The 25,357-nt window shown below is 40.6% G+C and overlaps 1 protein-coding gene across 1 annotated transcript; it reads left to right on the top strand.

The window, feature by feature from the left end:
* Window positions 1-2,329: 2,329 nt before the first annotated feature.
* eri1 (exoribonuclease 1) lies at window positions 2,330-19,542 on the top strand. The gene is made up of 7 exons (XM_063069077.1): window positions 2,330-2,462; window positions 5,397-5,575; window positions 6,763-6,982; window positions 13,666-13,749; window positions 15,038-15,147; window positions 15,365-15,479; window positions 16,657-19,542. Exons 1-7 carry the CDS (start codon window positions 2,400-2,402, stop codon window positions 16,897-16,899), a joined length of 1,014 nt encoding a protein of 337 aa, XP_062925147.1. The 5' UTR covers window positions 2,330-2,399; the 3' UTR covers window positions 16,900-19,542.
* Window positions 19,543-25,357: the final 5,815 nt, after the last annotated feature.

Here is a 25,357-nt window from a genome sequence, read left to right as displayed (position 1 = left end):
AAATGTTCACTATTTTTCTTTACGCAGTTCCTCCCGACTTGCCGAGTTTATCCAGTATTTTCTACTTTTAATTCAGATTTCTGGCATCTGTGGCTTTATTTTTATTTTCATTTAGTTGATAACTTAAAAAGCATGTTTTAATAGATGGCAGAGACCTGGAATTTCCTCCCACAAAAAGGAGTAAACTGTACCATAACTAAGCATTTTTAAAATTTGAAGCCTTAGCAAGATTAAGACTATGGAGCCAAGACAACTGCAGATATTAGCCATATCTGATAAAAAGCACAACGCCCTTGTTGTGTTAATAACCCCATGGCTGTTCTATTTTCCTTTCCTTCCCTGAGTTATCCCAGAAGTCCAATAGAGAATTAAGAATAGAGATTGTCTTTGGCCTCAGATTCCATCGTTTTCAGGCTCTCATATCTCTACTGAGAGAGAAAAAATATTCAAAACAGCATGAAAATGTTCAACTAAGAGGCACTTAGAAATATGTTGGATGATTTGTATTATCAAATAGTTTAAGAAGAGAAAGTGGGTTCTTAACATCTATTTTGGGGGGAATGTAAGAGGTGGGGGTGGGATGGGGAATTAAGATTGAAGCAGTGGATGTAGCAATCTTATAAATTGTCACCTAAAACACCTGAGATTAAGATCTTTGGCGGTCAGAATCAGGTTTATTATCACCGGCATGTATCGTGAAATTCGTTAACTTAGCAGCAGCAGTTCAATGCAATACATGATATAGAAACAGAAGAGAAACAATAAAATAATAATAAGTAAATCAATTACAGTATATGTATATTGAATAGATTAAAAAATTGTGCAAAAACAAAAGTAACATACATCTTTTTTTAAAAAAGTGAAGTAGTGTTCATGGGTTCAATGTCGATTTAGGAATCAGGTAGCAGAGAGGAAGAAGGTGTTCCTGAATCGCTGAGTGTGTGCCTTCAGGCTTCTGTACTTCCTACCTGATGGTAACAGCGAGAAAAGGGCATGCCCTGGGTGCTGGAGGTCCTTAATAATGGACGCTGCCTTTCTGAGACACCGCTCCTTGAAGATGTCCTGGGTACTTTGTAGGCTAGTAATCAAGATGGAGCTGATTAGATTTACAACCCTCTGCAGCTTCTTTCTGTCCTATGCAGTAGCACCCCACCCCCACACCCCCACACCAGACAGTGATGCAGCCTGTCAGAATGCTCTCCACGGTATATCTATAGAAGCTTTTGAGTGTTTTTGTTGTTATATCAAATCTCTTCAAACTCCTAATGAAGTATAGACGCTGTCTTGCCTTCTTTAGAACTGCATTAATATGTTGGAACCAGGTTAGGTCCTCAGAGATCTTTGACACCCAAGATCTTGAAACTGCCCACTCTCTTCACTTTCTGACCCCTCTTTATGGATTGGTATGTGTTCCTTCGTCTTACCCTTCCAGAAGTCTTACTGACGTTGAGTGCAAGGTTGTTGCTGTGGCACCATTCCACTAGTTGGTATATCTCACTCCTGTACGCCCTCTCGTCTCCATCTGAGATTCTACCAACAGTGGTTGGGTCATCTGCAAATTTATAGATGGTATTTGAGCTGTGCCTAGCCACAAAGTCATGGTTACAGAGAGAGTAGAGCAGTGGGCTAAGCACACACCCCTGAGGTGCACCAGTGTTGATCGTCAGTGCGGAGATGTTATCACCAATCCACACAGATCGTGGTCTTCCAGTTAGGAAGTAGAGGTGAATTGAAAATTGAAAATCTGGCAGGGAACAGTATGAATATGTGTATAATTTTCAAAAAGTGTTGATATAAGGATCATTTTTAGGGAGCTCAGATTTGTGACTTAGAAGGGATCGGGTATCATGAACCCGAGTTGATTTCCAGCATCTGCAGATTCTCGCTTGTTTGTGACAAGCATGGGGTGGGGAAGAACTCGCGCAGTCTTTAGACGAGTGTCAAAGTGCTTCGAAAGCCTTATGTAGGTAAGGTTTGGTGTGAAGAGTGAGGTATCCAGATGCCAGATATTCCAAACGTCAGCAACACTTCGATAGTTCGCAGGAACTCCAGCGTGTTGTGAGTGTTGCTTTGCCCCCAGCATCTGCAGATTATTTTGTGTCTTCGATAATTCGCTCTCTGACTCTCTGGAAATCTCAAGATTCGGCATCCAGTCCTCGGATGATGTTTCCTGAGCTGCCCGGACATTTCATGAAGACTCTGTGTAACTTCCTTGAAGAGGTTCGACTACTTGGAACAGACCGATATCCAGAATGAGCAACATTGCGCCGCTCCCCCTTCAATGCGCATGCGCGGGGGACCGGCAGCCGGCCGGGATGACGTCAGCGCGTCCCTTTCCGGAAGCCCTGCGTGTGGAAGCGGAAGTGAGGAGGGTTGTTTGCGCGGCGGCTGGTCCAAAGATGGAGGAGGAGCAGAAGGAGAATGTCCCGCAGGCTGCGGAAAGCTGTTCAGGTCCTGCTCAGGTCGGTCTCTCTTGGTATTGTGTGGGGGAAGCCACGATGCAGAGCCGGAGGACGGATAGGAGGAACACAGGACCAGTGCCCCGTTACCCCCACACACCTATGGGTGTCGTTTTCTATACCTTCTCCCGGGCAGCTCCATCTCTCATCCCTGCCAGCAGAAGGGTTGTGTTTGGCATGAACCTTTTAGTGAGATGCTGCAGTCCGTATTTGGACAAGCTGTGCTCTCATCAACCGGGCAGAACAAACTAAAAATAATATTTTGCGTGAGGAGTCTGAGTAAAGGAACTGTGGTTTAATTTTAAGCCTCTTTTAGCATAGTGAAAGTCTGTAATTATGTTATCGTTAACTTCCTTGGCGCCTGCCACCCTCTCATCATTATTTTTCTGATAAATAAATGTTTTTACTCCTTTCATTCATATTTGTCGGCAACTTTTAAATTGTATAATGACAACACAGAATGCTAGAGGAACTCAGCAGGTCAGCCAACATTCATGGAAATGAACAAACAGTTGATATTTCGGGCCGAAGCCCTTCATCGAGACTGAAAAGGAAGGGGAAGATGCCAGAATAAAAAGATGGGGGAGGGAAGGGAGGATAGCTAGAAGGTAAGACCACCAAAATGCTGGAGAAAATCAGCAGGCCAGGCAGCATCTATGGAAAAGAGTAAACAAGTCAATGTTTCAGGCCGAGACACTTCAGGACTGGAGAAAAGAGATGAGAAGTCAGTGTAAGAAGGTGGGGGGAGGGCAGGAAGAAGTACAAGGTGGTAGGTGAAACTGGGAGAGGGGGAGGGGTGAAGTAAAGAACTGGAAAGTCGATTGATAAAAAAGTAAAAGGACTGGAGAAGGGGGAATCTGATAGATCTGGAGAGGACAGAAGGCCATGGAAGAAAGGGAAGGGAGAGGAGCACCAGAAGGAGGTGATGGACAGGTAAGTAGATAATGTGACAGAGGGAAATGGGGTTGGGGCAATTACTGGAAGTTTGAGAAATTGATGTTCAATTATTACCACCTCCCCCCTCCCTTCACCGTACCCAGTTCTCCCTCTCACCCTATCTCTTTACCTGCCCATAATTTCCCTCTGGTGCTCCTCCTCCTCTTTTTTCCATGGTCTTCTAACCTCTCCTATCACATCCCCCTTTCTCCAGTCCTTTATCTCTTTCACCAATTTACTTCCCAGCTCTTTACTTCACTCCCCCCTCCTGGTTTCACCTATCAACTACCACCTTGATCTACTTCCTCCCCTCTCTCCACCTTCTTACTCTGACTTCTCATCTTCATTCTCTGGTTCTGATGAAGGGTCTCGGCCCAAAACATCAACTGTTTACCCTTTTCTATAGATACTGCCTGACCTGCTGTGTTCCTCCAGCATTTTGTGTGTGTTGTTTGGATTTCCAGCATCTGTTGATTTTCTTTTGTTTGTGATAGCTAGAAGGTGATGGGTGAAGCCAGGTGGGTAGGAAAGGTATAGGACTGGAGAAGGAATTTTGATAGGAGAGGAGAGTGGACCATGGGAGAAAGGGAAGGAGAGGCACTGTGGGAGGCAATAGGTAGTTAAGGGGCCAGAGTGGGGAATAGAAGTGGGGGGGGGGAAAGAGGGAACATTTTTTCCAAGGAAGGAAAAATCACATTGAATCATGATTTGCATACAATTTACCCCAGCACTGTACTTAAAGTCATGGAGAAACAAGCCCTTTGGCCTATCCAGTCTGTGCCAAACTGTTATTCTGCCTCGTCCCATCGACCCACACCCGGACCGTAGCCGTCCCATGCATTTAATTATCCAGATTTCTAGTAAATGTAAAAGTGAACCTGCATCCACCACTTCTGCAGTTTGTTATACACTCTCACCACCCTCTGAGTGAAGAAGTTCCCCTTCAATATTTTACCTTTCACCCTCAACCTATGACCCCTAGTTCTAGTCTCACCCAACTTCAGTGAGTGCTGGCTTGCATTGACCCTATCTAATACCCCTCATAACTTTGTAGCAAATCTCTCCTTATTCTTGTGTTCCAGGGAATGAAGTCCTACCCTGTTCAATGTTTCCCAATAACTCAGGTCCTCAAGTCCTGGCAACTTTCTTGTCAATTTTCTCTGTAATGTTTCAACCTTGTTGATAGTTTTCCTGTAGGTAGGGGCCAGAACTACACAGAATATCCAAATTAGGCCTCACCAACATCTTGTGCAACTTAATAACGTCTCAACTCCAGTACTCAGTACTTTGATTTATGAAGGTCATTGTGCCAAAAAGCTTTTACATCCCTGTCTAAGTCAGATGTTACTTTCAGGGAATTGTGGATCAGTATTGCCAGGTCCTTTTTTTTTTACTGTACTCTTCAGTGTCCTAACAGTCATTGTGTAGGTCATACCCTGGTTTGCTCTCCCAAAGTGCAACTCCTCGCACTTTCCTGCATTAAATTCCATCTGCCATTTTTCCAGCTGGTCCAGATCCTGCACAAGCTTTGATAGCCTTCCTCACTTTCCACAGCACCCTAAGCTTGGTGTCATCCACAGAACTGCTGATCCAGTTAACCACATTATCATCCAGGTCATTGATATAGATGACAAGCATCAATGCGCCCAACACCGACAGCTGCGCCAGTCCACTAATCATAGGCCTCTATCTGAGTGGGCCGCCATCTACTGGCACTCTGAATTCTCCTCTGGAGCCAATGTCAAATCCAATTTACTACCTCATCTTGAATGCTGAACCTTCTTGACTAACCTCCCATGCAGGACCTTGTCAAAGGCCTTGCTAAAGTCCACGTGGACAACATCCACTGTCCTGCCTTCATCAACTTTCCTAGTAACTCTAGATTTATTCAAGGAGGTTACTGGGATTTGTGTAAGTAACTCTGGCCTGATGTGTGAAGTTGGTGTTTATTATGAGTTACAAGTTGGTCATTGAAGTGTTCTGATGCCCATTTGCTTTCAGCTGAAGCAGCGTTGCAGACTTGATGGACAAGAGCATCTAATGAAAGCTACCCCTGCTGCTTGTATAAAAGACTTCAGTGACCCCGTCTACAAAGAAATTGCTGTCACAAATGGGCACATCAACAGAATGACTCGTGATGAGCTCCGAGCGAAGCTAGCCGATCTCCATTTAGAAACCAGGTGGGTAATATTCTGCCAGCCTGAGGCCATGGAGAGAACGTGATCCTGTTAGGATTAGTATTCCTGTTTCTGTGAATTGTTATTGGAAAGTTTTTCAATGTTAAGACAGCTATGGCTGCACATTAATCTAGTGGGGTGGGGTGTGGGTGACAGGAATGGGAGGGGAAATAATGAGATGGTGCAAAGGAAATGGCATTGATGGTGGAGGCCTGGAACCCAAAGTAAGTGAAAGGTTACACACAGTCCAAATCTATGTCTTGTTCATTTATTAACAATTTACCAGCTGCTGGGAAAAATACTCAATCCAATATAGTAGATCTAAGACCAACTGAAATTTTTAGCTATACACACAAAATGCTGGAGGAACACAGCAGGCCTACAGCACCTATGGAAAGCAGTGAACAGTTGACGCTTTGGCCCGAGACAACAACTGTTCACTGTTTTCCATAGATGCAATCTGGCCTGCTGAGGTCCCCCAGCATTTTGTTGTGTATTACTTTGATTTCCAGCATCTGCAGATTTTCTCTTGTTTGTGAAAATTTTTAGCTAACAGACTTCTAGAAAATTGAAGCTTTATCATCTCAAGTTACCAATACTTTTGCTCTTGTTTGTGATAGAAGTTCAGCTGGGGATGGGTAAATTGTTCAAACTCAATTAATTTTAATATTCCTTCTATAACAAAATTTCAGTTAGTATCAATACCACATTGTTATTGTGTAACCTAGGTGGTTTGGTTTGTGTCATGGTTAGCACAACGGTTTATAGTATAGGTGATCTGTAAGGCGTTCGTACATTCTCCCCATGACCATGTAGTGTTCCTCCTACAGTCCAAGGTCGTGCTGATTGGTAGGTTATTTGGTCATTGTAAGCTAGGGTTAAATTGGGGGATTGCTGGTTGGCATGTTTGCAAGGGCTGGAAGGGCACACCCTATCTAACACACATACACTGTTCCGGGTAAAATCATGCAAAGATAAATATTTCACTTAATACCAGATGTGCGTGAATGGAAAATACACTTTAACTTTGCTTTTTTCTAGTTTCCCATCATATTTAATTTTACAATTTTCCTGTGTAAACCTTGCTGCCTGTACCATATGTGTTTGAAACCGCACTTTCTTTGAAAGCTTCTTGCTCACATTTGACCATAACTGACCCTTAGCCTTTCTATTTTCCTGACCTGCTTTAGGGGAGTGAAGGATGTGTTGAGAAAACGATTAAAGAACTACTACAAGAAGCAGAAACTGACCCAGACTTTGCTAATCAAGCCCGAGTGTTCAGATATGTACTATGATTACTTATGTGTTATTGATTTTGAAGCAACGTGTGAAGAGAACAATCCACCAGACTACTTGCATGAAATTATTGAGTTTCCTATTGCTCTTGTGAATACTCGAACACTAGAAATTGTGAGTAGTTGTGTTTCAAATATTTTGAATGAAATTTAAATTGTCATTCATTGTCATATATCAAAGCATTCAACTCTTATTCAGAGGATGTATTAAAATCAGAAGTAGCATACAAATTAGCCAGAGAAAGTGGCTCACCTGAGGACTGGGAGAAATTCAGAGTTCAGCAGAGGAGGACAAAGGGCTTAATTAGGAAGGGGAAAAAAGATTATGAGAGAAAACTGGCGGGGAACATAAAAACGGACTGTAAAAGCTTTTATAGATATGTAAAAAGGAAAAGACTGGTAAAGACAAATGTAGGTCCCCTGCAGACAGAAACAGGTGAATTGATTATGGAGAGCAAGAACATGGCAGACCAATTGAATAATTACTTTGGTTTTGTCTTCACTGAGGAGGACATAAATAATCTTCCAGAAATAGTACAGGACAGAGGGTCCAGTGAGATGGAGGAACTGAGTGAAATACATGTTAGTAGGGAAGTGGTGTTAGGTAAATTGAAGGGATTGAAGGCAGATAAATCCCCAGGGCCAGATAGTCTGCATCCTAGAGTGCTTAAGGAAGTAGCCCAAGAAATAGCGGATGCATTAGTGATAATTTTTCAAAACTCGTTAGATTCTGGACTAGTTCCTGAGGATTGGAGGGTGGCTAATGTAACCCCACTTTTTAAAAAAGGAGGGAGAGAGAAACTGGGGAATTATAGACCGGTTAGCCCAACGTCGGTGGTGGGGAAACTGCTGGAGTCAGTTATCAAGGATGTGATAACAGCACATTTGGAAAGCGGTGAAATGATCGGACAAAGTCAGCATGGATTTGTGAAAGGAAAATCATGTCTGACGAATCTCATAGAATTTTTTGAGGATGTAACTAGTAGAGTGGATAGGGGAGAACCAGTGGATGTGGTATATTTGGATTTTCAGAAGGCTTTTGACAAGGTCCCACACAGGAGATTAGTGTGCAAACTTAAAGCACACGGTATTGGGGTAAGGTATTGGTGTGGGTGGAGAATTGGTTAACAGACAGGAAGCAAAGAGTGGGAATAAACGGGACCTTTTCAGAATGGCAGGCGGTGACTAGTGGGGTACCGCAAGGCTCAGTGCTGGGACCCCAGTTGTTTACAATATATATTAATGACTTGGATGAGGGAACTAAATGCAGCATCTCCAAGTTTGCGGATGACACGAAGCTGGGTGGCAGTGTTAGCAGTGAGGAGGATGCTAAGAGGATGCAGGGTGACTTGGATAGGTTGGGTGAGTGGGCAAACTCATGGCAGATGCAATTTAATGTGGATAAATGTGAAGTTATCCACTTTGGTGGCAAAAATAGGAAAACAGATTATTATCTGAATGGTGGCCGATTAGGAAAAGGGGAGGTGCAACGAGACCTGGGCGTCATTATACACCAGTCATTGAAAGTGGGCATGCAGGTACAGCAGGCGGTGAAAAAGGCGAATGGTATGCTGGCATTTATAGCGAGAGGATTCGAGTACAGGAGCAGGGAGGTACTACTGCAGTTGTACAAGGCCTTGGTGAGACCACACATGGAGTATTGTGTGCAGTTTTGGTCCCCTAATCTGAGGAAAGACATCTTTGCCATAGAGGGAGTACAAAGAAGGTTCACCAGATTGATTCCTGGGATGGCAGGACTTTCATATGAAGAAAGAGTGGATGAACTGGGCTTGTACTCGTTAGAATTTAGAAGATTGAGGGGGGATCTGATTGAAACGTATAAGATCCTAAAGGGATTGGACAGGCTAGATGCAGGAAGATTGTTCCCGATGTTAGGGAAGTCCAGAACGAGGGGTCACAGTTTGAGGATAGAGGGGAAACCTTTTAGGACCGAGATTAGGAAAGACTTCTTCACACAGAGAGTGGTGAATCTGCCACAGGAAACTGTTGAGGCCAGTTCATTGGCTATGTTTAAGAGGGAGTTAGATATGGCCCTTGTGGCTACAGGGGTCAGGGGGTATGGAGGGAAGGCTGGGGCGGGGTTCTGAGTTGGATGATCAGCCATGATCATAATAAATGGCGGTGCAGGCTCGAAGGACCGAATGGCCTACTCCTGCACCTATTTTCTATGTTTCTATGATAATCAGAAGTTTAGTCAAAGATGTAGCTTTAATGACAACTTTTTCAGAAGGAAAGAAAAGTGGAGGTGAATTCCGAAGCTTAAGGTTTGCCTGCCAAAGGTAAGTGATTGAATCTGAGAATGTTCCGTGTGGGAGAGTGTCAGAATTAGACAAGCACAGAAATCTGAGGGTTGTAGGGATGTGTGATGGTCATGTCTTCGGACACAACAGTGGAAGGGTAATGGGTAAATGGTCTTGGTGCTTATAGTGGTCAGAGCAAAATGACCGATTTACATAGGAAATAGCTAATAGAGTTACTGCCTTACAGCATAGATTGTGAGTTCAGTCCTACGGAATGTTCACCCTCTCCCTGTGATGTTGACTTTCCAGTTTCCTCCTGCATCTCAAAGGCAGGCAGGTTGGTTTGCTAATTGGCCACGGTAAGTTGCCCCTTGTGTGTAGGTGAGTGGTAGAATCTATGGGCAGTTGATGAGAAAATGGGAGGATAAATTGGGATTAATATGCAACTTGAGTAGATGATGGCTGAACTCTAAACCAAATGGAGTTGTATCTGTGCTTGTATTGATGTCTTTGGGATAAATGAAGTTAGAGATGACATTTTAAAAACATGCTAGAAAAGTTTTGCAGTCAAGCAGCATCTATGGAGAATGAAACTGATTAATCAGAACCATTCTGATGAGAGGTCACTACCCTTGTGAGCAGAGTGTGTATTTGCAATTTTCTATATTGGTAATTGGTTTGTTGTCACAACATGATATACAGCAAATAGAAACCACAGAAACTACAGCACAGAAACAGGCCCTTTGGCCCTTCTTGGCTGTGCCGAACCATTTTCTGCCTAGTCCCACTGACCTGCACACGGACCATATCCCTCCATACACCTCCCATCCATGTATCTGTCCAATTTATTCTTAAATGTTAAAAAAGAACCCGCATTTACCACCTTGTCTGGCAGCTCATTCCATAATTCCACCATGAAGAAGAAGAAGCCCCCCCTAATGTTCCCTTTAAACTTTTCCCCCCTCATCCTTAACCCATGTCCTCTGGTTTTTTTCTCCCCTTGCCTCAGTGGAAAAAGCCTGCTTGCATTCACTCTATCTATACCCATCATAATTTTATATACCTCTATCAAATCTCCCCTCATTCTTCTACACTCCAGGGAATAAAGTCCTAACTTATTGAAACTTTCTCTGTAACTGAGTTTCTCAAGTCCCGGCAACATCCTTGTAAACCTTCTCTGCACTCTTTCAACCTTATTTATATCCTTCCTGTAATTTGGTGACCAAAACTGAACACAGTACTCCAGATTCGGCCTCACCAATGCCTTATACAACCTCATCATAACATTCCAGCTCTTATACTCAATACTTCGATTAATAAAGGCCAAAGTACCAAAAGCTCTCTTTACGACCCTATCTACCTGTGACGCCACTTTTAGGGAATTTTGTATCTGTATTCCCAGATCCCTCTGTTCCACTGCACTCCTCAGTGCCTTACCATTAACCCTGTAGGTTCTACCTTGGTTTGTCCTTCCAACGTGCAATACCTCACACTTGTCAGTATTAAACCCCATCTGCCATTTTTCAGCCCATTTTTCCAGATGGTCCAAGTCCCTCTGCGGGCTCTGAAAACCTTCCTCACTGTCTACTACACCCCCAATCTTTGTATCATCAGCAAACTTGCTGACCCAATTTACCACATTATCATCCAGATCATTGATATAGATGACAAATAACAATGGACCCAGCACTGATCCCTGTGGCACATCACTAGTCACAGGCCTCCACTCAGAGAAGCAATTCTCTACCACCACTCTCTGGCTTCTTCCATCGAGCCAATGTCTAATCCAATTTACTATTCTGTTGTGGATTTACTCTTGTGTTTCGAATCATTGTCTTGTTGCATCATCCAACTTCAGGTGACGGACCGCTACCCTGACATTCTGCTGTATAATGTCTTGATACAGTTTTGAATTCATTGTTTGCTCAGTGATTGCAAGCTGCTCAGGCTCTGAAGCAGCTCCAAACCATGATGCTCCTTCCACCATGCTTCATAGTTGGGATGAGGTTTTGGTGTTGGTAAGCAGTGCCCCTTTTTCCTCCAAGTATAGCGGTGTGCTTTTCTGCCAAGAAGTTCAATTTTTGTCTTATCTGTCCACAGAATACTGTCCCAGAAGCATTGTGGAACATCCAGGTAGTCGTTTGCAAACTTGAGACGTGCAGCAATGTCTTTCTTCAGACAGCAGTGTCCTTCCATGAACACCATTCTTGTTCAGTGTTTTTCTTATAGTGGACACATGAACAGAGACTTTAGCAAGTTCTAGAGATTTCTGCGGGTCTTTTACTGTTTCCATTGAGTTCTTATTACCTCCTCCAATGTTGCACGTTGTGCTCGAGGTGTGATCTTTGCAGGACGCCCACTCCTAGGGAGAGTAGTAACAGTACTGAATTTCTTTCATTTGTAGACAGTTTCTCTTACTGTGGACTGATGAACACTCAGGTCTTTAGAAATGCTTTTGTAGCCTTTTCCAGCTTCATGCATCTCTACAATTCTTTGTCTAATGTTCTCCAAGAGATGTTTTGATCAAGACATGGTGCACATAAACGGATCTTTCTTGAGAAGAGCAAACTCAGTCCATAATCTGATTTTGTGTGTCTTTTTTATAGGGCAGGGCACCTCTACAACCCCGCCCTTCAATTTCATCTCATTGACTGGAGCACCTGACTCCAAATAGCTTTTGTAGAAGGCATTACCCCAGAGGTTCACGTACTTTGTTGAATGCAGACTGTGATTTTTTAAATGATGTACTCAGTATTGATGAGAAGTACAATTGTTTGTGTGTTACTATTTTAGGTAGATTGTGTTTGTCTATTATTGTGACTCAGATGAAGATCAGACACATTTTCTGAGTAATTAATGCAGAAAACAGGTAATTGCAAAGGGTTCACAAACTGTTTCTTGCAACTGTGAGTACATTGGGCTGGTACAAATAATAGAATGCAGAGTGCAGTGGGATGATACAGTGATGCAGCGGGTTGTGGGGCCAAGAGTTTATCACACCAGGTCCGTTCAAAAGTGTTATAACAATGGGATAGAAGCTGTCATTGAGTCTGTTGGTGTGTGTTTTCAAGCTTTTGTATCTTTACCCAGTGAAGCTGGGAGGAAAGAGAATGTCTAGGGCGGGGGACTTTGCTTTCCTGGGGCAGGGGGAAGTGTGGATCGAATCCATGGGGAGGAAGCTGATTTTTGTGACGGAGGTAGAGAGGTGACAGTATAGTAACTGTACCAGAGCAACCTGGCTAGAAGTGCATCGTCACTGCTCTGTCCCATAAAGTTATGTCCAAAGTTAGCTCAGTGACAGGAAACGTAAGTGTAACCAGGGATTTGGGAGATTGGTCCAGTAGTTCTCATTTTGCATGTCAAGGTAGGTAAAGGTGAAGAAGTTTGCAAATAATGATAAGGAAGCTGTTGACCCTGGATGATGTCAATAGATTTTTACATAGACTTTTTTAAAAGTACCAGGTGGAATTAATTTTGGGAAACTTGAAGCAAAACATTCGGGAAAGACAAAGAAGGCAAGAGAATACATACTGTATGTAAATGGTAGGGCACTGAATCAAAAGCAGACACCTTGGGAGGGCATGCCCATAGGCAAAGATGGAAAGAGGACACCAGTGCTTGTAGATATTTTTCTTTAGTAGCTGAAGATAATAAGCACATGGACTTTCTGAGAGGCATGATTTCAAGAGAGGGGTAGAACTGTATGCTCCTAACCCCAGGTGAACTGTATGGGGAGACTGTTTTAGAAAGTTGAATGAGGTATTTGGGGTTGCCTCTTGTATGACTGTAGCAATGCTTTGATGGGCCTTTGTGAAGATGCCAGTCAGGAGATGGGTAATACTGGAGGAAAGCTCATTTAAAAGCACTAGATCTGACTTGTGACAGTTGCATGTTACCACCTATTGTAGAGTTGTGTGATTTTTGGGATCATGAGAATCTTCAGGTTCGGTAATCAAATCTAAGTGCGGTTATTAGTATTGAAGGGAACACAGCAAACTCATATAGATGTGACAGTCAGATTTACAACTGATGCAACAGCGCTAGAATAAACCTACATATATCCTCCAGACAATCTTTATTTTGAATTGGAAGTTACCAGGCAAAGTGAAACTTGTTTTTAAAAATTCAAGATGTTGGTATAAGCTTTATTTTGACTGGAAGTTTCCTGTGTAAAACAATATTTTTCTATATCTTGTCTGTCTAATACTAGCTGAGCTTAAATAAACTGCAGCTTTTTCTGTGAAGTCTTAATAATGTAGATGAAATCACTTTTTAATGTGTTGGAAGTGGAGCCAAATGCCTGCAGGGTTGGCGCCACTAGTGAAGATTGTAGGCATAGCTTTTTGGGCCTTTGTCAAGCAGAGATAAGCACCTATATTTGCCATTATTATTACAAAATGCACGTAGACAAATCCTGAGCATTTATAAGGAGGCATATAAAGTAAATCATTCTTTAATAACCAGACTATTGAAGGAAATATTTTCCAGCCCACAGCTGTGAGAAAGTCGTAACAAAAAATTAATTGTTGTTTTCTAGGAGGATACATTCCAGGAATACATCAAACCAGAACTGAAGCCCACTCTTACAGAGTTCTGTACCAAACTCACAGGCATTACACAGGTAATTTTATCAAATGAATGGGTTACAATTTGTTCCAGTATGACTTGAAAATTTATATTAAAAAATAGAAACTTCGTATCTGATTTTTGCTCCAACTTTTTTCTGTGTTAGATATACTGTAAACTGACAAATTGTGGCATAGTGAGAATGATCAGGTGAGTGTAGCCTATTGAAGTTGAAAGAATGCAGTAATTAAACAGAGAGGAACAGCAGCTTTTAAATTATACACTTTCTAATGTCATCTATAAATGATCCCTTTAATTTGGAAAATCAAAACATACGTTTACGTTTGTACTAGAGCACAAACTAACCAAGAGTTTGGGTCTGAGACTAATATTGAGAAATACCTTCATCAAAGGTTTGCTGCATTACTGAGTATTTGAAAATAACGTTGAGTGTTGATTTGTTTATAAAATGGAAAGTTTCAAAGTAAATATAAGCTTTATTTCAAGGTGTGCTTCCTGGAGCCACAGTAATAATAGAAATTGTCTCTGTAAATGGTTCATATGGATTGCATGGCAATCTAGTGTTTAGCATAACACTATTACAGGGCCAGCAATTCGGATTCAATTCCACTGCCGCCTGAAAGGAATTTGTGCGTTCCTCCTGTGACTGTGTGGGTTTCTTCTAGGGGCTATGGTTTCCTCTCGCATTCCAAAGACATGCTGGTTAGTAGGTTAATTGGGTGGCATGGGCTTGTTGAGTTGGAAGGACCTGGTACCACAATGTATCTCTAAATCAATATTCTTCTCATCTTACCTTTTCCTCAATGTATCTCTAAATCAGTATTCTTCCCATCTTACCTTTTCCTCAATGTATCTCTAAATCAGTATTCTTCCCATCTTACCTTTTCCTCAATGTATCTCTAAATCAATATTCTTCCCATCTTGTTTTTTCTTCAATAGAGGACTCCAAACATTCTTTCTGCTTTTCAAGATGCTCTGTATTAATCTAACCACAAAAAATAATTTGTATTGATTTGATTCAATGCCCTCCTATATTTCCTTCATTATACCTGCTCTGCCCTGACCACTCGTTTCACTTGAACACTGTGCCTGACTTCCTAGATGGAGCAATACGTTGAAGATTAATACATTGTAAACCTTCGAAATAGCGTGTAATTCTCAGCTACTATCCCTTGAAAACTGTCCTGTAACCTTGAGCAGAATCATGGAAATTTGTTAATGTTAAATAAATATATGTAGAGGAATAGGCAAATATTCTGAGTATTAAATTATTTTAGATGCAGGTCATCGTTTCAACCTTTTTTATGTTGTGTTTATTTTAGGATATGGTGGACAAGGCAGGGAGTTTCCCAGATGTTCTTCAACGAGTGGTTGATTGGATGAGAGAGAGAGAACTAGGAACCAAGTGTAGATACGCAGTATTAACTGATGGGTAGGTCATTTTTTTACAAAGCTCGTGTTTATTATGGAAAAATGAAATTGGTGAATAGCGAGTGTAAAGTTACTTCCAACTACTTTATTTTTTATGGCATTAAAATTGCACTTTAACTTACCAAATAATTCAGCTGCAGAAACATTGGTAAGTTCTACCATTTTCTCTATAATGATGGATAATTTAATCCAGAAAACTTATTTTTCCTTTATCTCAGATCGTGGGATATGAGCAAGTTCCTGAATGTTCAGTGTCACCTTAGCAGTATTGAATATCCACGATTTGCAAAGAAATGGATTAACATTCGAAAAAGTTATGGGAACTTTTACAAGGTTTGTGATGTGTTGTTTGTGAACACTGTAGCAGAAATTAAAAGCCCAGGTTTTCATTGCATTGTACATTGAACGCGATCGATAATTTAAATTTCTAGGGTTCAGATATTTCAGTCCTAATTCTTTTCTATTGATTTGTCTATTTTAAATGTGGAAAAGGATATTATAATTCTATTGATGGAACAATCCTAAATGAAACCAGGCATTTAACTACCCTGAAATAGTACGTTTCTAGTAGTACTGAAGATTTTGGGCCATTCAATGTAATAAGAATGCATTTCCAGGCCCATAAGTCCTAAAGTGAGAATGTGTTATTCCAACTAGATGGGCTGAAGGACCTGTTTCTGAGCTATACTTCTCTGTTTATAACAATTAAGAGGGAAAATAGCAAATCTGTCTCTAGCTTTGCTGCTGGTCTTTCACTGAAAAATCAGCTTCTTGGCAGTAACATTGTTGCAAGACTAGTATTTATAATGCTAGAGCAGGTCAAAGAGCATTATTCTTGGACTTCACGATTCCAACCCTATATCAATCCCATTAATATGGGATTGGGATTGGAATCGTGAGTCCAGTGTATGGTTTTCAGATTTCCTTCTCACAATGCTGTTAATAATATAGTTGGATTTTTACAGTTGGATGGACACTTGTACATTTTTGACTGGACAGAGTTGAATTTAAATTCTTTATCTCTTGGGATTTGAATTGATCTTTGAGTTGTTATTGTAGCCTCTGTGCTTCACCAGCCCACTAATTCTGCAAGTTCTTTATTATAGTGTGATTCCCTAGTTCTAACCAGATGCATTTTAACAAAGACCAGCGGTGTCAAAAATGGGTGAAATTTGTTAAATTGTATGTGCATTTATATTGACATATTTTGGAATAATTGTTAATTTACAAACCTTTAGCAAATGGACTTATAATTTTGTAGGCAAACCCTACAAAATTACTGCTTGTGCATCAAATATTCCAAAATTTTTGTGTGCCTAGATGATCTGAGTGATGGGATAGAGCTCATTCCTTCAGGCGCTATTTCTCAAGAATTTAGATAGACTTTTAAAGAAAACTTTTATGGTTGACTGTGTAACTACTCCCTTCTTTCCTCTTGTCCCTGTACCCTTGAAAATTTGAGTGATGTGGTTTAATTTGAATTGGTTTTGACACATTCTCTAATAACCAGGTTCCTCGGGCTCAGACTAAACTTGCTTCCATGCTGGAAAACCTTGGAATGATGTATGAAGGAAGGCCTCACTCTGGATTGGACGATTCCCGAAATATTGCTCGGATTGCTATCCGAATGCTTCAGGATGGATGTCAATTACGTGTCAATGAACGCCTGCATGCAGGACAACTGGTGAATGTGCCCAACAACACTCCATTGGAGAGTGCTCCTCCTCCTTATTCACCATGGCAGAAGATTTAGTACTCGTGTGTGCATTTGGTCCAAAGGAGCACAGCATTCAGACTGCAAAAGACATTGATTTGCTCAGGAGCACCAGCATGGTTTTGTGCTTTGTTGTTTTTTATTCTGGGTTACAACGTTGTCTGTTATCTTCCAGCCTGTATATAGTGTGAAATGCTATAAGTCAAGGAAGTGAGAATGGCCAAATTTCACTTAATTAATTTGAATTTGTACAGACTTACCAATAAAGGCATTGTTTTATATTAGTTCAGCTTTGCCCTTTTATATCTTGTGAAACTGGCACCTTTATCAAATTGTTCCTTAATAAGCATTTTTTTCTTGAGTCTCTATGTGCCACACCATTTCCATAATCTAAAAGAAGCCAGCTGCAGCTTCACTTTACTTTTATGAAGCACAGTATTATTCACCATGCTTTTGGCAAATCAACCCAGTTTAATTCTAGCCTTGTTTTTGCTGTATCTGCTGTACCAACTCAGTAAAATAGTCTATGCCAAAGCCCAAGGTAACTTGACCAACTAGAGTCCTATGTAATGCATGTTCACTTTCCCTGCTGTCCTCCATAAAGGACCTTACCTTATTTCCACACGTTTGTTCCATTTTCTTTTCCACAAAAGAGAATGCTTCTGGTATTAATTTAAATTCTATGATTTAATTTTCAAATTTTGTTTAAATATTTACACGAGACTGCCACATTTAATACTGCAAATGTTGGAGATTTAGATTTAAAGATAGATATTAGATGTTTTTATTACTTGTACACTATTTATTTCCCCTAACATTTTAATATTTTGTCCAGCTGCTATATCTCTTAACTAACTTTTAATAAAGTGAATGAATTCCCAATTCCAAGTTGCTATGTGCAGAAGAACAGTTTGGTGTGCCTTTTGAACTTGCTCTATTCAGAGCAATGGTTTGAGTGTTAGTATCATGTTATAGAAGCACATCACTTCAATTGCACCTGAATTCCTATGGAGGCTAATTCAGCTATTATTCATTTTGAAAGACCACGTTCTCCAATCCATATACCTTCTAAGCACAGCTCCCTATTGGAAGTGTAGCACTTACACTTCAAAGTTTACTCCTTTCTTGGAAGTTTGGAAAGATCAGAACTTGTTGCATTTGTTACTTTGGTTTTGTCTATTCAAGGCTAATTTTTACAACAACATTTTTACTCACTTTGATAACTGGTTTATGGAAATGTCTTACACGTTCAATAGTTATAAAGGAGCATTGTGTTGATGTTCTCATTTATCACTATCTGCTCTGTTGTGATTAGTTAATTGCGTTGTGCTGTTTTTAAAAAATCCATCGCGGTGCCTCGTAACTTTGTACCACGTATGACTGTATGGCATTTATGATGTTGTGATGCCAGTTCCAATAAAAAATGGTGGACTGACGTCTATTCGAGATGGCCAGCATCCTCCTTATGGTCTTACATTGGCTGGTTTTGCAATTATTCCTCCTGGCAGCTGGCCTTGTCTGATTTTCTCACTAAGGTCTAACAACCTTTTAGTTTTGGTACATGTCTTATGTACTGAAAGTCTGTTAGGGTTTAGAATTAGATGTTCAAATCAAATGCAGGGTAATACTGTGATAGTCCCCAAAATACTGAGTTATAAAGCACAGAAACATCTGTTCTTAGACTTGTGTTTTTATCAATTTGCTGATAGTACTATACAGTATCAGTTTCTCTGATTGTCCCTCTTCCTCTCAATTTTGCCACTGGGTTCAAATAGTAACACTATATGTCAGATATGGCTCTGGATGAGCAGAACGTATCTCCCAATTTTGAGGGGACTAAAGCTATTGTCTACAGTCTCTACCGCACACTGTTCCTTATCTATGACAAACTCAGTTCCCTATTGTCCAGCTCTGACAGTCCCTCTGAATGTTTAAATCAAATAGAACAACAGTACTTCCTTGGTACTATATTGTATAATGAAATGAGCATGAAATGAAATGTCCTGACGAAGGGTCTCGGCCTGAAACGTCGACTGCGCCTCTTCCTATAGATGCTGCTTGGCCTGCTGCATTCACCAGCAACTTTGATGTATGTTGCTTGAATTTCCAGCATCTGCAGAATTCCTGTTGTTTGCAATGAAATGAGCAGTCAGCTTCATCTGTGCATCACTAGGATGCTGGATTTGCTCAATTCCATCTTTGTCTCAGCTTATTTGCAAGTGGAAACTCCAAGCCATTGTCTTTGTTATCTCTCGATTTGAATATATTTATGGAATTGGCTCCAAATTGCATATTTTTGATCTGATTATTACTATTTCCTTGTTTTCATTGTTTCCAATTTCTTGTTGATTTTGTGTTTGTCGATCCATATCAACATCTGGGTAAGAATAATCACAAATCAAAAAATAACCTATTTAAACATCCTCCCTTCCCTATCACCAGTCCTACAGCCTTTTGAGATACTGCCCCAGCTTCAATTCTGACCTCTTCAGCCTGCCTGTATCTATCTAATTTCTTTATCATTGGCTCCTTTGTTTTCAACAACATGACACATCAGATCTGGAATTCATTAAGTCTCTCTAAGGTGCTGTTAATGATGTTTTTATCTTAATCTTTTCATGTCATAGATGTCAAATGTTGTTTAATAATATTCCTATTAAGCACCTTGAGACATTTTAATAAAGGTGTTGTACTAATGCAATTTGCTGGTGATGAGTTCCATGTGCTTGCCATTGTTTTAAATGTCTCCTTCATTCTTGATCATATTTATTAAAGACATTTTCATAAGCATTGAAACTGCAACAGTAATAGTTAATGTATCAGCATTTTTCAAAAATGGGTTTGTGTTCTCCAACTTAAAACATCAGTACTCCAGTATCATGAGATAGAAATGAGAAATTAAGGAAATTTTCAACTGGTCTAACAGAAACTCAAATGACATCTTTGAAAAGTTATTGAAATGTTAGTTATTTGGCTGTAGATCTTTCAGCAAAATATTACCAATTATTGGTATTAATACCATAGTAGTGGTCTTCTTGGCTTCTGTAAAGCATCACAGCTGCTGGTGACAGAGTGTGCAAACTAGATGTGACTGCACTAAAAAGGGTCTTTGGAAAATAATGTTGCTGTGTCACATTAGGTTCAATAGAAATGTGTTATTGGACTTAAATGTATTAATATTCAAAAGGGTACATTTTAAAGGTTGGAGGAAATAATAGGGGTACATGTCTGTGTCAGGTTTTTTTTTAAAATAAAGAGCGGTATGCACTGCCAGGGATGGTGGTAGATACAATGGGGACATTTAAGAGACTGTAAGATCGGCATATGGATGAAAAAAGATGGAGGACTATATGGGAGGGAAGGGTTAGGGTTGATCTTGGGACAGGCTAAAAGGTTGGTATAACATTGTGGGCCAACGGGCTTGTGCTGTACTGTTCCGTGTTCTAAAATGAGTTGTGTTTAATCTGAAACAATTTTTTTTTGAAAAGACCAGGATAATACAACAAAGTTATTAAGGATGGGACATGAGTTACTGAAGCTATTTCCACCCAAACAAAAGCAAACAGGTATCAAACAGGAATTCTGCAGATGCTGGAAATTCAAGCAACACACATAAAAGTTGCTGGTGAACGCAGCAGGCCAGGCAGCATCTCTAGGAAGAGGTGCAGTCGACGTTAAGTATCCACTGTTTTGATGCTGGACACGGGGAGTGTTTCTTCTAACGGAGATGATGTCAAGAGTTATCAGTTTTATTTTTTTCTCTCGCTACTGGGTGAAGGGAGTAATAAGTTACCCTGCTTTGGGTAACTCCTCTCTTGCTGTTTCCGAGCAATGGTTCCCCACTAATAGAAACTTGGAACTTGGAAGCATAAACTGGGAACAAATGTTCTCAAGGAAATGTACGGAAGAAATGTGGCAAATGTTCAGGGGATGTTTGTGTGGGGTTCTGCATAGGTACGTTCCAATGAGACGGAAAGGATGGCAGGGTACAGAAACCGTGGTGTACAAAGGCTGTTGTAAATCTAGTCAAGAAAAAACGAGCTTACAAAAGGTTCAAAAAATTAGCCAATGATAGAGATCTAGAATATTATAAGGCTAGCAGGAAGGAGCTTAAGAAAGAAATTAGGAAAGCCAAAAGGGGCCATGAGAAGGCCTTGGTGGGCAGGGTTAAGGAAAACCCCAAGGCATTCTACAAGTATATGAAGAGCAAGAGGATAAGACGTGAGAGAATAGGACCTATCAAGTGTGACAGTGTGGTAAGAGTCTTGGCAGTGCGGAGGATCAGAGGGATCTTGGGGCCTGAGTCCATAGCTGCTGAGAAATTTGACTCTGTGGTTTAGAAAGCATATGGTGCATTGGCCTTCATCAATGAGGGGATTGAATTTTGGAGTTGAGAGGTAATGTTGCAGCTATACAGGACACTGGTCAGATCCCACTTGGAGTACTGTGCTCAATTCAGATCGCCTCACTACAGGAAGGATGTGGAAACCGTAGAAAGGGTGCAGAGGAGATTTACAAGGATGTTGCCTGGATTAGGGAGCATACCTTATGAGAATAGGTTGAGTGAACTGGGCCTTTTTTCTTTGGAGTGACGGAGGGTGAGAGGTGACCTGATAGATGTATATAAAATGATGAGAGGCATTGATCATGTGGATAGTCAGAGGCTTTTTCCCAGGGCTGAAATGGCTAACACGAGAGAGCACAGTTTTAAGGTGCTTGGAAGTAGGTACAGAGGAGATGTCAGGGGTAAGTTTTTTACGCAGAGAGTGGTGAGTGCGTGGAATGGGCTGCCGGCGTCGGTGGTGGAGGCAGATACAATAGGGTCTTTTAAGAGATTCCTGGATCGGTACATGGAGCTCAGAAAAATAGAGGGCTATGGGTAACCCTAGGTAATTTCTAAGGTAAGGACATGTTCGGCACAGCATTGTGGGCCGAAGGGCCTGAATTCTGCTGATGGTTTTCTGTGTTTCTAACATGGAAATATGCCCTTTGGCCTAACTAATCCATGCCAGCCAAGACACTCCTACAAGCTAGTCCCATTTGTTACATTTGGCCCAAGTTCTTAATCCTTCCTATCCATCTAACTATCTAATGAGCTTTTTAAAGTGTTTTTTTTTAACTTATTTATGGGATGCCCCCATCCTAATCTTTGCAATGTTTTTGCACTAGAATTCTGAAGCCGTTATCAAACCTATGAATAGGGAACACTACCTTTTATCTTATGCAAGAAAGGATTGTGTAGAGATAACCCAAATGTGAACGTACACTATTTCCATTCGGCTGGCTATTGCAGAGATGTTTGTAACAATGATTCTACTGCAGGTGAAGTTCTAACCTCATTAATAGCATTTTGTATGTAACTTGGCCCGCTAGCTAACTCTGCTAACAGTCCCATGACTCAGTGGGGAGAAGGCCACCTCCCCTAAGGAACACACATCAAGGCTTGGTATGATTTGGGTTCAGCCAAACAGAAAAGCTGTAATGAGAATCGTGAATGCTGTGTAAGTACTTCCCCATGGTAAGTTATCGTTCACCAGGAAATAACAGATCATACACTGCATAAAATTTACAAAGGAAATACATTTACCAACATTTCAACTTTAACAAATTAACAGAAGAGAGAAAAAGAAAATAAAAGGGCCAATTACTTGTGAACTGGTCTAAATATGCACATAAACATTGGAGCTTGTTTCTGAAATAGTCAGGATGCTTTGCTTTGATGACTCACACTGAACCCACGTTCTGCGTGAAGGACACCAGCCACAGTTCAAACTTCCCTCAGAGATCATTTTGAACAAGCTGGCTTACTCAGGGGTATTAGCACTTCCTCCTTTGAACCATTCATCTGCCCAAAGCACTTCCACATTAGGGTTTCCCCTTCATGTGGGATCCCCTAAGCTCCTGCCAAAAGACCGTAAACTAGACTACTGTCCTTCAGAAATCTGATCCCTCCCAGTTCTCTCAAATCTTGCATCACATCCCACTGGGCAGCAAGTTACATCACATTGCCAAGACAAACCCAGGTGACTGACACAACATTCCTAAATTGGACAAAATGGCTTCTTATCTTTAGTCAAAGCCAAAACACCTTTAACAGCAGGACACACTGTTTTAGCAGAAAACTGCCAAAATAAAAATACCTCACAGCATAGCAGTAGAAATCTGAGCCAGGGCACTACATGTAGTAGGAATTCTGTGAGGGGAAAATAATTAGATTATCCACATCAAGTGTCTACGTGTAGACAAACAAAATGCTGAATAAATTAATTTCTGGCTTAAAAATATTGTAGTTTCTTAAGTCACTTGCTTAGCCTGAATACGTCTGAAAGTTATCTATGCAATCCTTAACTACTTGAAGCTTGGAGAATATAATGCAACCTAAGGAGGTCTGTTAATTGTGTCAAATGGAAAATGGGTGTGTTTGATTTACAAGTTGTTTGCTATCTTGGCATTTCCGGTTAAGGGCAAGGTGACTGGCGGCAACTGCTGGATATAATGAACCTACAATGGTTTTGGCATCTCAGGCTCCATTATCTTTACCTAAAATGCTTCTAATATAGGAGAAAGCGATGAAAGGTGAACTTTGTCACATATACGTCAGAGCATGCAGCGAAATGCAGTTGCTTGTGCCAATGACCAACATAGTGTGAGGATTGTGCTGGGGGGGGGGCTCACAAGGAGTTGCCCTTTTCTGAGTATCACTAGGGAGAGTAGTGAGGAGCAGTTATTTTTGCTGAGTGCTGTTGAGTTGTCATTGACTCGTGCTGACCCTATGGATAGTGTAGTTGTCTATAGGGGTTTTGTGGCAAAATATAGAAGTAGGTTGCCAGGCTTTTCTTCTGAGCAGATACTGCTGCTCCCCAGGTTGGGACCCAACCAGATTTGAGCTCAGGACCATCTTTCTCAAACTCCAGCGCTGATGCCACGCACCACCGGCTGGCCTTTGAACCAATTACTTACTCTTAAATCATCCCAATATCAAAGACACTCATCCTTGTGAGATTAATAATAATCCTTTACAACCAGGGGTGATTGTACACTTGCAGATTCACCTTTGCTACCTTTGTGTTTGTGACACTGAATGTGTTCAGTTCCAAAAAGTCATCAGTTTAAAAAATGATTACAGCGCTTTCTGAAATAATTAAATATATTAAGAAATATTTAGCTCGGCAGATTTGTAAATGGGATGTTCTTCTAACAGTTGATATAAATGAATCTCTTCAAACTATTGGAAGGAACACAACTTGCTCTTTAGTTCTTGACCAAATGGATCAGCAGTCCATCTACATTGACACTGAAGTTCTTAATTTCTCACAGATTTTAATTAATTCCTATGTGGCTGAGATTTGTTATCTTCAGAAGATCTCAATCCATGGTCTAAATTTAGTAGGGTAAAACTGATATTCTAATAAAAACAGAAATCACCCAAGAAACTTTTATACATTGAAAGCAGACAGAGAACTGGATGAAACTTAGTTTAAATCTATTGAATATAAAACTCTACACAACCATCAAATACTGTCAATACAAACCAAAATTGTACAATCACAGGTAATGGTCCGGTTTGTAATTTCTCAAATGATGGTTATCCTGGGTCTGACTGGTTCTATCCATTATGGAAAGTTGTCAGCCATCATTTGGAGTTTCTACACATTAATGCTGATTATATTAAATTGTGTCCTTGGTAAAGAAACTTAAAATTGAATGTAGATCAGCATTATTTCTGGCTAAGAGCAAAATGAATTACAGAACTGGAACCAAATGTGGCCCACAGTGTGTTCTGTTGTAGGACTTGTACATTGTTGAATATGTCAATCATTATTGTAGAGCTCTATTACATAGTAATATTACTGTTATATTCTTAAATGCTGTAATGGATTTAATATAAAAGATAGCCAAGGCTTTAGGTAACCACACATCAATATCAGATATCATGAAAGTGTGCCAGCAGATTTTATTTTGTAATTAAACCTGTTCAACTCTAATTTGAAGTGAAACCCATTTGTTTTCAATCCTGAGCTCCAGTTACTCTACAGGACTGCACAGAGGGATGAATTTGAGACCTTCCTTTGAGTGTTGCATTTGTTCATTGCTGTGATGGATCCAGTTTTATCCCGGATCTCAAAGTGATCTGAATTTTCACCTGTGAGATGGGGAGAAAAAGATCATCTATCAATCAACCAATGTAAACAGAATGTTAATATTAAACTTTATTGCACCCAGTCAGTCAACATAGGATATGATTATTAGCAAGCATAGAAGTTGACATTTCTATAAATATCATGCGCGTGAGGCTGCATGGATCTCTTGCACGTTTGTTTAGTTGGGTAAATCCTGAAAACTATGAAACCCGTGATCTGATAAGATAGTATTAGATCCTCACCAATATCTGATTCTTGCCATCTCAAGTTAATTTCATTTTGGTAGTTGCACATTGACGAACTGATTAACAAACAGACTGTCACTGTGATGAATCAAAAGCAAAGAGATCCACAGC

This window comes from Mobula hypostoma, chromosome 16, assembly GCF_963921235.1.
Source record: "Mobula hypostoma chromosome 16, sMobHyp1.1, whole genome shotgun sequence".
Taxonomy (NCBI): Eukaryota; Metazoa; Chordata; class Chondrichthyes; order Myliobatiformes; family Myliobatidae; genus Mobula; species Mobula hypostoma.
The sequence above is the reverse complement of the archived record's forward strand: the minus strand, read 5'-3'. Positions and strand labels throughout refer to the sequence as shown.